Here is a 13396-nt window from a genome sequence, read left to right as displayed (position 1 = left end):
TTCCCTGGAATGAACATTTGCAGTAACTAAGCAGTATTTTGATCCAGCATCTGCTTCTGTTTGTGAAAGCAGGAAAGCATCCAAATGTTCACATAGCTCAGGATTAGGAATGATGGGTGAGATCCAACATCACACCAGCAGACACAGCAGGACTTCCCCAAAACTCCAGAGCACATTTAGGAGGAGGGCGTTGGGGTAGGAGAGGAATGGGAAGTCCCATTTGTAGATGCAGAAGTCTGGTGCACAGGTGGAACATCAGAAATGGATGACACCTATTGCTCTTAGCAAACATTGACAAAGAAATTGCCTTTTAGTATGCAGTGAATTGCATGTAATTTCCCTTTGACTAAGACATCCTGTGCATAATTAGGAATAAGTGCAATGAATCTAATCAGACTTTTAAATGATCATTATAAGATTGGGTGGTATACTTAATGTTTGAACATATACCCGTAAAAGTAAACTGTCTGAGAGGAAGAAATATTGTATTCTTTTTAGGCCTGTGTTCCCTGAGCATGTATACTATAAAGTAGCCACTAGGCAGATGCTACCTTTTCCATGCCATATTTCTAAACATTGCTATGAAACCAGATTTTTACCTCCCAGTGTAGCTTAAGTTACACTTTTTGAAAGTACTTTGTTACTAAGCAACAAAATGAAGAATTGCAAGTGGAATAGGAATATATATATATATATATATATATATATATATATATATATATATATGCATGCTGTGCTTCTTAGCACTGACATTGAAATGCAACATTAATGACATAGTAATTGTATTTTTCTTCTTTTATGGACAGGGAGAGAAACTGATTATAGATGAACAATTCCAGAACAGCACAGAAAATGTTTGTCACTGCACTAAGTACAAGTGTTGTAAGTATACAAGATTTTTAGTTGAAAAAGCATTTAATTTATCCTATTTAACTCAAGGCTATGGCCACATTCACACATCATGCTGTTTAGGACAGACTCTCCTCTCCTTCCAGAGGTTTGTAAGCTTTTACTTCCCCTTTTGCTTAACCAGTTTGTTGCTTTATCCAAGCTTGCACACAATAGCTAACATTAAGTATCATCTGCTTGAAACAAGCCAGCTTGGTTTCAAGATAGCTTGTTTCAAACGAGGCATAATTAATATCAACACATTTGTCTGTATGAAACAATGAACCATGATGAAGCAGAAGTGGAAGACAAACCAGTTTCATATGCTGCTGCTGTGTTCCCAAGGAAGCATTATGTAGAAGGATTGGAAGTATTATTTTTATTATTATTATTATTATTATTATTATTATTATTATTATTATAGAATCAGTGTTAGTATAATAGTTATAAATTGTTCTAAATCTATAGTTTCTCATTATTCTAAGGAAATAATTCTTGGGAAATTTTCCTGCATATTTTTTATGCGTTCAAGAAAAGCTGAGCAGATATGTTTAATGAATGTGGCCTTTGGTTTTTTAAGAGGCAACCAGTATGAGCCAACATAAAGTCGTAAATAGATAAAAATGGATTCAGTTGATTCACTTTCACGAATAAGCCAAATGATATTTGTGAAGGTCTAAAAGTATTATGTCCTCACTTTTCTTTCTTCTTTTGAAGCATCAATTGTCATCGGTTTTGATTATTTCAGTTAACTTTCTCCAATGTACTTTGTTTTTGGAAATCTGTTCCAGCAAGAGACAAAGTGTGCCTGAGCAGCGAGAGAGGTGTTCTGCATCCAGGACAGTCCATTGTTGAACACTCACCTGATGGTGTTTGCCACACTTCCTACTGCACAAGCATAGTTGATCCTGTTACCAAGTACTATCGGATAAATATATCAACTATAGATTGTGCAGCAAGGTGCAAATCTGTAAGAAGTTTAGAATTTAACTTTGGGTTTTCTCTGGTAAAATAGAACAGCAGATAGGAATAATAAAAGTAAATCATTTTAATAATAAAGGAAACTAGTGCAGTTGCACTAATTTCCCCACCCAGAATCTCTGATGTCTTATAACAAGAGGTCTTATTTGAAAACTGGGATTGGTGGTTGACCCATTGATAACATTCAGTTATAAGAACAGATGTTTTAATGCTGCTATGATTTGTTCTACAAAAGTAAATATTTGCTGTTAGAAGTTAACTCCTCTGCATAGGTAATAGTTTCAAGGATCAAAGCAAGCTGCAGAAATGTAGAGTATATTTACCGAATATTAGATAAATTAATCAATTGATACAATGCATTTTGTTCCTGGTGAAAATTTCCCCATATATTGAATCAATTGATATTGTATCTGTTTGTTGAGGCTTGAAGAGCTTCTGTACAACAAACAAGAAACTGAGTATCATTATAACTATTCTGCTACAGCAAATGCAGCCAACAATCCTTTCTATGAGGACAGGATATCATGCTATTAGTGTTGGACAAAGGCTTGTTGGAATATCGCACTATGCATAAATACAATTTAATTGTGAAAAAGTTCAAGTCTTTGCTAATATGGAATACAGAAAGTCATTTTATGTATGCTTTAGTGGCATAAACATGAATGTGCATGTGATACACATAAATGTGTTAGAAAATGCAAACATAGTTCACTGTTTAAGCTGAGTAATTGCCATGAGCAAACAGAAGTCAAACCACAGCATGAATTAAAACTTAATAGCCATGCTTGACTTCTCTGCAGAACTTAAGAAGTTGTTGCCTCAAACACTGATGGACATTAACCAGGTCATCCTGGTTTTATTGTATCACGGCATCTTGGCAACAGAAGATAATCTGTCTTGGACACAACAAATGTGTATGAACTGTACATTTATCATGCTAAAAACTGATCACGTGGAAAGGCCCATAATCAATTTCAAAGTGGCTGAGCCACACAGCATGAACCCAGCTTCCCCATATGCAAGTCTAAGGGCCATTGAAGTACACTGGTCTCCTAGCAATAGCAGCTGTACATTTATTTAAGGTACAATAATACATTTAATAGTACTGTTAGATACTATGATTATGACAGAGTTCAATGGAATATGGTAATAAAAAATACACGTTTGTCATCTTAATTCCTGATTTGAACTATATTTGAAATGATATCCTTTACTTTTCCAGAATGAAGTCTATGAACCTCCAGAGGATTTAACAACTTGTTGTGGAAAATGCAAGAATGTGTCTTGTGTTCACTCTTTCAGCAATGGAACAGTTTCACATTTTAAGGTAAATTCGTACTTACAGTTTTTCTTATGGAGGGAGAGTAGCTCTTACTGGTTACTAAGTGTAAGTGCTGAATTAAGTTTGTGCTTCCGAACCAAAAAAACAGTTGTGGAATTTTTTGAGCAAGCAATCTGTGCTCAAATTACATTAGCGAAACAAATTTAGGAAACATGAAGTTGCACATTCCTTCTCTGGTGATGGCATAGCTATGTATGATGGGAGCTACCTGGACAGTACTGAATGACGTGGTGGGATGATGGTACTCACCTGGCCTCCTGACAATGGAGTCACTGATTTTATTGTGACGGAGAGGGCAAGGTAGTGAGGCAGTTGGTGCCATGCAAACACACCAGCCAGCAGGAGTGCAAGATTGGCTCCACCAGTGTGCTTGCACAGCATCAACCTCCCAGCCGCCTTGAGGACATGGGTAAGTGCTGAGTCTAGTGGCCAAATACAGTTGCTGACCATTCTTCTTCCCATCATTTCATTTTATTGAAAAATCTTAAGGTGGGGAAACTGTAAGATCAATAAGGAGCACTATGGATAGTAGAGCAGGCATCCCCAACCTTGGGCTCTCTAGATGTTTTGGACTACAATTCCCATCATCCCTGACTACTGGTCCTGTTAGCTAGGGATCATGGGAGTTGTAGGCCAAAACATCTGGAGGGCCGCAGGTTGGCGATGCCTGTAGTAGAGCAATAGTACAGCTGTTTACCATTATGTAGGCTTTGGCTTCTCTTCACAAGAGGTGGGACGGGGGAGAAACAGCAATACTTTCACTACTAATTTGCACTCCACATAGAGCTATGTAACCTTTCAGACGTCACATTGAATTATGCTGGTCTGCCACAGGACTATGTGGGAATAAGAAATATAATAAACCAAGGTTGCTACAGTGCAGAACTGTATTACTTCGTGGATGCTTCTGGAAGTCTTGTTTCTCAGAAAGGCACAGTACTGATTGTATTTGGTATTAGGAATGTCAGTGACAGCTCCCTCAGCGCGAACAAGTGGCTTATTTTGACCTTAAATCAAGTTTGTTTGTTTTAAAAAACTGCAAATTCTATTTGTTTTTTGAAATGTTTGTATTTCTGATTATTATTTTAAATACTCAAAATAGCCTGGCACCAGTTGGATTTCGAACTGTGTCAGATACGACTGCACAAACACACCATTTGGACCTGTTCTAATTACATCAGCCATCAGCTGTCCACCGTTTAATGAAACGGAATGTGTGAAGGTCAGTGGTTCATCCCTTTTGCACTCGATTTTGAAAGCTTTTATTTTGCTTCCTCTGGACACTTCCATTTATTGCAACAAGATGGAACAAAAGGTCGTAAAGGCTAAAGAGCCAGAACACAGGTTAGACCTTGCATTTGGAAATGGGATGCTGTTGAAATCAGTCCTCCCTCTGGTGAGTGACCCTTCTCCTGGCTGTAACATTTAGATCTACTTAACATATAGATCACAAGACCGCCACACTGTAAGTCTCTGTGTGTCCACCACACCCCTGGGCAGCACTGGTGGGGAAACAGGGATGCTCGCAACATCATGGTAATATAATTACCATAGAGCTATATGTAATGTAAACTACCATAGATCCAGTGCTGTATAGTGGTTAGGGTGTAGGTACTAGGACTTGGGAGACCAGGATTCAAATCCCCATTCAGCCATGAAGATTACTGGGTGACTTTGGGACAGTCTCCACCTCTTAGCCTAACCCACCTGACAGCATTGTTGTGAGGATAATATGGAGAGAGGAAGAGCCATGTACACCACCATGAACTCATTGGAACAAAAGAGGGATGTAGATGCAAATAGATAGATAGATAGATAGATGATAGATGATAGATAGTCTTTTCAGAGCCATCAAGGTAAAATAACCTCTACAGTGAGCACTGTGACTGCTCATTGATTTACCAGGTGTAGAAGTGTTCTACGGATGATGGGAAGAAAGCAGTGTTGTCACTCCCATGCAGTTCAGAGGGGCAGGCAAAGTCCCTAGAGGATTATACTTACATTTTCCTCTCAAGTAGACTTTCAAGAGCAGCCTTGCTATGTTACTCCTAATCTGTTTGATCTGACTTTTGTTTAGAGTGAACATTACGCTGAATCTAAGGTGTGGTTTTTTTTAATGTAGTAATAGAATCACAGAACTGCAGAATCACAGAACTGTAGAGTTGGAAATGCAGGAATATGTATCTTTCCCATATGGGGATCGAACCTGCAACATTGGCATTAGTAGCATCACGCTGTAACCATATTTTGTTTCAGTTAAAGAAATATTGTATTATTCTCTAGATTCTGGTTTATTTACTGTTTAGTTTCCCTAATAGTGCAGTTAAGCGCTCTTCCAATAGTTCATCTCTACTACTACAACAACCTGTGAATTAGTGCTAAAAATGATTTCATACTGATAGTGACTTTTTTTTTAAATACAAATTCAGGTTGGAGGATATATTGTACCGTTCTTAGAAGGATGCTGCAAAACATGTAAGTACCAAAACATCAATAATGGTGTATGTATGAGAGAGTTTTGAGGGGTACTGGTTGCCTTCTGAAACATCTAAACAATAAGCAGCACTAACAATAACAAGAATAAAATTGGTTTACCCAATGGTTATAATAGCAGTAACATTCTTTAGTTATTAAGAGATCATGTGCCATTTAAATCAATGAAATTTACCTCCATGTTTTGTTTAGATCATTGTGTACCTAGTATGAGATTGTGAATGACTGTAAAAAAATCACACAGGTGATAGCATTGTCTACCATTGCCAGTAAAACTAAATCTAGATTCAGTCTGCGTTAAGACAATATTTACTAAGGTTAGAATGACACCTGTGTTATTTTCGCTGGTTGGGACTGAATCTAAGGCTACTTTTCTGCAACCAGTAGTGATTCTTTCAATCATAATTCACAAATCAGACCAACCAGCTGGGAGTGGGGCAAGAGCTGGAAAATTGCTAATCAATGATTCATTCACTATGATTTGAAATATTAGTTTGGTTGCATGGTCATTTAGTTGATTTAAATGAGCTTTGCTGTTTATTTCCTTTAGCTGAAGATTTTACTATTTAAAACTATTATTATTTAAAATACCAACACAGAACCAAACAGTCATAAACAAATAAGTACTTACGGGATAAATAAGAAACGAAAAGGAAAGCCATAATGTTGTTACATGGGGACATAATTCATCAGGAAATTCTGCAGCTGAAATCCCATTACAATTTACAAAAGCTGTTGCAGGGTGTGCGTGTGAAATAAAGTTTTTCATGGTTTCAGTTTGCCAAGAAATTATTAATAATAAAGTAGGGGCATATTTGTCTATGATATGTGGTATATTTTAAGCTGTTTAATTTACATTTAAAAGAAAATAAAGGGAACAGTGTCATTTTCATAATATAACTTGACATGTAGAATTGAGGTTCATGAAAATGTGGCTCTTTGTTTTCTGATATCAGCTCTCTTTGGTATTCCTCAAAATGAAGTTAAAACATTACAGAATTAGAGGCACTGTGAAAAGCAGAAACTATTACTAATATTTTGTTTAAATATACCAGACGAATGAATCATGGAGGCAGTATCTTCGTTTTATGGTACAAAGGAGTTGTCAGCTTATTCATTTCATAATTCCACAGATACTCACATTTTTACTAAGCCCAGAATCACTTGGGTATATGTTTATATTAGAAGCTGCAATCCTATGCTAACTTACTTTAGAGTAAATCTCATTGAACTCAGTGGGATTTATTTCCAAGTAAACATTCAAAGGATTGTATGGCACATCATGTAGCTCCACATCTAGATCAAAATCCATAGATTAACAGTACAAGTCTTGGGTTGTGGCTATTGTGAAGTGGTTAGAGTGTCAGACTTCACCTTGGAAGATCTGGGCTCAAATCCTTGTTCAGTCATGAGGCACTTTGGGTAGCTTTGGACAACTTTACTTCAGCCCAAACCTACCTTGTAGATTTGTTGAGTGGATAGAATTGGTAATGCTCATGTATTATGTTATTACTGTATGTACATAGCAATGCAATATACTTGCAGTAATATGAACATGTCAGTACAATACAATTATTAAAATATTCCATGTTGAGCTCCCTGGAAGAAAAATGGGACACAAACATGAAAAAATAAATAAGATATTACTGTGTGTAATTTAAGGAGAAGGAAATTGTTTAGCAACTACTACATATAAAAGAAAGTTACATGCACAAGTGCAAGAACCTATTTTAAATATAAAACAAGAAAATATTATTTAAACTCAGGAAGGAATTCAAAGTAGCACTAAGAGGCTCTGTCAGTGCAGGCAATTATGCTTCCTTGATGGAATGATTTCCTCACCCTCATTCCCCTCCCCCCAATTATCATGGGGGAACAGGGAGAACTCTTGGAACAGTGGGATGGGGAACAGGAGTGTAGAGTCAAAATACGTACCTTGAAGGAATGAATGCCTTAGCGCAACACTGAATTCCTCCCTAATGTTTGTGCATCTATGTATCATATATAATGTGTTCGATTTGTAATATTCTTATTAGGTTCTGGAATGTCATTGTTGCTCCCATTCCCCGTTAGCCCAGTCACTCCTATACCTAGTGCTAGCTGTAACACAGGTACATATTCTTGGAAATCAGTAGGAACAAACCAGACAGAACCATTGTTGATTTCCAACAATGTACTCCCTCATAGGAGCATCATGCCCTCAGGTCACAACATCTGGTTGAAATAAGCTGTATTGTAGTATGAACTGCTGATTTTTTTTCAGATCTGTTCACATATCTTTTCATTTTGCACTGTATGGGCAGTGCATTGTTGTTAGCCAACAATGTACTGTTGGTAGTAAGCATTTGCATAGTGTTTTAGCTTGCTGCATGGTTATTTTGCTTGCTATTTCCAGTAATTTCCATAGTGCTGTAGAAGATAGAAACTAATTGCTTTGCTTGTTAAAGCTTGCTGTTAAAATAACACTTATCCAGAAAGTATGGCATATGTGTACAGCACTGTCTCCTTGGGTATATGCTGAATGAATGGCTAAATATTATCATCTGTTATATAACATTTCTAAAAATAATTATGTGGTGCTGGTAGTTGCTCAATGAGAAATACTGCAAACCAGAAACAGTGCAATAATCCTTCACAAAAGTCTTCCCCATACAATTGACACACTGTCTTCTGGCAGAGTTCCTATTGGATTGGGAGTAAATAAGCAAATTCTTCCTGTTGACCTGTTTGTTTTATTTTAAATATTTGTATGCCACCTGTCCAACCATATTTTCAAGGCAGTTGGATGCAGTGTGATGTGTAGCTTCTAGCTATGAAGGATTGCAGCACGAAGAAATAGCTTGACTGTAGCTGCATGTGAAGGTGGTCTCACTGATGGGCCACTCTCAACTAAAAGGCTTGTAGCTTGAACTGAGAATGATAGCAATAAAACACCTCTGTGAATACTGGTGTTATTCAGGAGTTTGTGCCAATGTAAGAACAGTGGTATCTCATATGTTGCAAACAAATCCTAGCTTGTAATGCAGCCTGCCTGTTATTCATTTGTAACTCCTATGTAAAATAGTTGGGCTGGTGTAGAAGATTTGGAGTGGGGTATCATGCATAGGAAAGTTGCCTCCAAATTGCACTGTTTCTCCATCTCATCTATCTAGTTCCCTATTACACAGTTTGGCATTGGTGGCTGTTGCCTTTGTGGCTTTGTGTTGATTTGGGATGTCACATCATGTTGTGCAATTGTCATAGTGTGAAACCCTTAGAGTGCAATCTTCAAATTGCTTACCCAAAATATGATGGTGTAATTAATGTAGACTTGGCACTATGAATGTTGCCATGTACACACCATATTTATTTTTATGTAACACCAGTTTAGTAGTATTGAATTCAGCTGAATTAAATTATGTTAAGTGCTTTTGGAAAATACTTGGATAGTTTACTTCCACATTTTGAGATAGACCTATTCACATTCATGAGGTTACTTAGCAGTAAGTAATTTAAGACTAGGGCCCTAGATTATAGTCCTGAGCTCTTACTTGAGAACAATTATTAAAAACACTGGTACTTTAAAATAAATACATTTGGAATTAAGCTTTCTGTTGATTTGGAAAGTGAATTTTAGGGTGCTGTCCACCCCAGGAACTTCATTGGTACAAGCTCCACTCATTTCAATGGCAACTATACTGACACAGTCCTATCTATATTTAGATTTTTTGATACATAGAATATTTGTGCTGGTAATAAATGTAATGCTTAGAATAATTTTGAGAGTCCAAAATTTGAATGACATAGACCATTGCTCATGGTCTTTGTCTTTTATTTTCTATATGCTTACCTGGTGTATCAACTGGTTTCTAATCATGTCATTCTTTGTAGGCAAGGAAGATGGAAAATTCTGCAAAAAGGTGACTGTTAGGATGACAATACGCAAGAATGATTGTCGAAGTAACACACCAGTAAGTAAATGACTAGCAGTATCCCGCTACTATTTGCACTCTGTTACCCTGAAAGTTTAGCATTATTGTTGGTTGGAAGCCATTTAGCCATTTCTCTTAGCACATTAAGTTATTTTTCTGCTTATTTCCAGGTAAATATTGTTTCCTGTGATGGAAAATGCCCTTCTGCTAGCATATATAATTATAACATCAACACATATGCAAGATTCTGCAAGTGCTGCAGGGAACTTGGGCTACACAGACGAAATGTGCAGCTATATTGCAGTGGCAACTCCACCTGGGTCAGCTATACTATTCAAGAACCCACAGACTGTTCTTGCCAGTGGTCATGAAACAATGCTACAAGAAATCAATGTGTTAAACAGCTTTGGGGAAAATTAATTTTATTCCCTGAGTTAGGACAAAGAATGTTGATGACACAGTTGCCTACAGTTACAAAAAAAATCAGCATTTAAAAAAACTGGATTGTGTTCTGGGATCTCTGCTTAACAGATGAACTTACAGCACTGATGTTATATTTTCAGAACATAACCCCACAAAAATCTGAACGTTCCAATAAGGCGCAATATTCTAAGAGTTAGTTCATACAACAAAATTGGCCACTTAACAGATTGTGTGACTGGTCTACTTACAGGAGCAGTGTATCATTTAAACAGAGAAACACAGTTTCATGGTAGCAATGGCTGTGAAGAAGCAAATATGCATTTTCAAATTCTCCCATTCATGGAAGTTATTGCCATACTGCTTTGCAAGTTGCTTGTTCATGTTACATTGTTCTTATGAAGTCATAGAATTCATGTAAGCTGTTAAATCTCCAAATCATTGGTTGATTGTGATATATGAACCATCCCTTAGAACCACTAAAAGAGAAGAGCCCTGATCCAGCTCTAGTTGCAAGGAAGAAGTTGTGTCCAACTAATGATGGTTCTAGAAGATGGATCTGTGTTCCCCTGTGCACCCATTCAGTTAACTATGCATTATGGAAAGGTGATACATGTAGTACTTCTTTAGTGATTTGGGGAGGAAGGGGATCCTTTTGGTCAAATTTTTATAGCTAGATTTCTATTACCAGTCCATAATAAAAACAAAAGCAAAAAATATCTGAAATTGCAGGATTTTGGTCCTGTTGTTAATTTCATTTTTTAAAAATTGTGGTATGTGCCAACTTTCAAAAGAAAAGGGATTGCCTTTGAAAGAGGCCATGAAACAGACAGAACTGTTTTTGTGGACGTCTGATTTATTCTGTATCAACCACACCACCACTTTTTAAAACAGGGTGACCAACATATATTTTGGACTGCAGCTGTCATTGTCTTTGACAGTTGGCATGCTCAGCTGGACTGACTGGAGTTGTAATCTGAAACATCTGTAAGGTACCAGGTTAGGAGGGTTGGATGGACCCATTAAAGACCAGTCTATCCTGGTTTCCAGAAGCTATGGGGCTAAATTTATCCTTTCCTGTTTCTGGGAAGATTTTTTAAAATGGAAAATCTTTAAAAAGCTGCCTAGAAACACACTTTAAAAAAATAAAAAATAAAATACCAGGTGGTCCAAGAGTTGGGCACTGCCTCTAATCTTTCCCTCCCCACAAAAAATCCTGAAGCAGGGCACCCAGCTGCCTTCAGCTTGAGTGGTTACTGCATGGTACTCTATGCCACCACGCAAATTGATTCAGTGTGCAGTAAGCTCTCCTGAGTGTTACAGGACTTGCAATGCTTTTACTGTCCAATTCTCCCTGACAGAGACGGAACGTCATCAAGTCCTGCTGGCACTAGGTGCTCAGACCGTGGGCAATTGGATGCCCTGTTTTAGAAGTTTAAAAGGAAAATTGCTGGGGGTGGGGAAAAGATGGCAGCCATCAGGCTGCATTGTAAATGAACCTACCAGACTGAGGGTTCTGAAGACCATTAAGGCAATTCTGGTCATGATCCACCCAGGTTGGATTAGACAAACTTGTTTTTTGAATCAGAGTAGACAGATTCCTACCCCATCCCTACACGTTCTCTATCCTTGTCCCCCCCAACCCCCCCCACATCTTCAAATAGTGTACCGTGAAATCCTATGCATGTCCTGCTGAGTTCAGTGTGACTTCTTCCCAAGCAAGTTTGTATAGAATTGTAGTCGTAATACCTAGACAATATTGTGTTATGAATGTATATACATTGGATGACACTGCAAGTAAATTGTAAGAAAGTATACGTCACACTGATAATGCAAAAGAAGGCAAATGATATAAATATAGTTATGTTTATCAGGGAAATATTTTCAATATTGAGAACTGTATATATAAACATGTTCCCTGGTATGAAATATGATATTTTAAATATTTTATGGTGTTATGTAAAAGCATATTTGCTAGGAAATATAGATCTGCCATTTGACAGTATCCAAGTTAAACATTAGCAATAGCTGCATCTTGAAAACAGTATGACAAACTGATTTACACCAGTTTATCAAATTTAAAAAGTGTTTCCCTTTCCTTTCATTTAAACACATTTTATATGAAAAATAAACCTTTTGCCTTCTATAGCATATCATATTGTATGTGTGACATTTGTGTGTCTCTTAAGGAGAATATCCACCATCTAGAGAAATATACAACTAGCTCTCTATGTAGTTTGGGGGTGACTGATCGTTTTTCTCAAGCGATAATTTCCCTACATTGCATTTCAAGCTACTTTTCACAGAATCATAGAATTGTAGAGCTGGAAGGGACCCTGAGAGTCATTTAATCCAATCCTCTGCAATGCTGGTATCTCAGCTAAAAGCATCCATGACAGATGGCCAACCAACCCCTGCTTAAGAACCACCAATGGACTCCACCACTTTCTGAGGGAGTCTGTTCCACTGCCAGGATAAATTCAGAAGCAGTTTTTGATGTATTATGGAAGTTGGCTTCTCAGAACAAAATCAACAAAAGAGATGGGTTACATGATGTTTGGTAACAGCAAGTGACACATGATTCTCTCTGATCAAATGACTTTCTCTGACCAGTTCGATCCAATATGTGTTGTGAAATCAAGAAAACAATATTATATGTAATCGCTTTGTATTATTCAGCTTCTGAACTATTTCCAGCAGCTGGTATTGTGAGGCAGAGCTGATCTCTCGACACCAGCATTGCTGCTGCTCACTCAGATGGTGCAAGGGTGAGACAAGGTGGCAGCAAGGTCAGGACCGCACAGGTGCACTGGTGGAACCAAACTAGCTTTTGTACTCATAGCCCCACCCTCGCTACTGTTCTACACCACCCCATCCTCTAAGCAGCCATGCCAGTATCAGGAGGGCACCTATGTAGCACTGTCCCACCATGCCAGATGCTCGGGGGAGCAGGGAAGTACTTGTGTTGAGTCTGTTGCAGCAAAATAACAAAACAGCTTGTGAAATGTTAAAGGTAGACAGGTTGATTGACAGGACAGAATAATCTCATGTACTTTGACCCTGCCTTTGAGAATCCCTGGTACTAGAATTTGCCTCTTGCAAGCAATTAAATTACAATGATAATAAAAAAAATACTAAGGCAAAAGTCACATCGGTTTGTTTGCTATCACTTTCTGCATACTCTGCATGTTATATTCACTTATCTAATAAACAGGCACTATAGATTATAGATTAGTTTTTTTCTTCTAGTGCTTTAAAGTGTTCGATGCAACTAGACTGCACTGGTGTATTTCATTTATATTGTGTTACAAAAATCCTTGAGTGAGTTTTTGCAACACAGCTGACCAATGATGGATGGTGG

At 37.6% G+C, this 13396-nt stretch overlaps 1 protein-coding gene across 1 annotated transcript in view; it reads left to right on the top strand.

Moving 5' to 3' along the window:
* The window catches only part of OTOG (otogelin), a 102620-nt gene extending 89453 nt beyond the window's left edge, over positions 1-13167 (top strand). The window contains exons 50-56 of the mRNA XM_083589137.1: positions 807-882; positions 1680-1858; positions 3092-3196; positions 4314-4433; positions 5641-5686; positions 9575-9654; positions 9786-13167. Of these exons, the coding sequence (XP_083445263.1) occupies positions 807-882; positions 1680-1858; positions 3092-3196; positions 4314-4433; positions 5641-5686; positions 9575-9654; positions 9786-9986 (807 nt within the window). The 3' untranslated portion in view covers positions 9987-13167. The remainder of the gene's footprint in view (positions 1-806; positions 883-1679; positions 1859-3091; positions 3197-4313; positions 4434-5640; positions 5687-9574; positions 9655-9785) is intronic.
* Positions 13168-13396: the final 229 nt, after the last annotated feature.

Source organism: Podarcis filfolensis (assembly GCF_964270895.1).
Source record: "Podarcis filfolensis genome assembly, chromosome: 1".
In the NCBI taxonomy this organism is placed as follows: Eukaryota; Metazoa; Chordata; class Lepidosauria; order Squamata; family Lacertidae; genus Podarcis; species Podarcis filfolensis.
The sequence above is the reverse complement of the archived record's forward strand: the minus strand, read 5'-3'. Positions and strand labels throughout refer to the sequence as shown.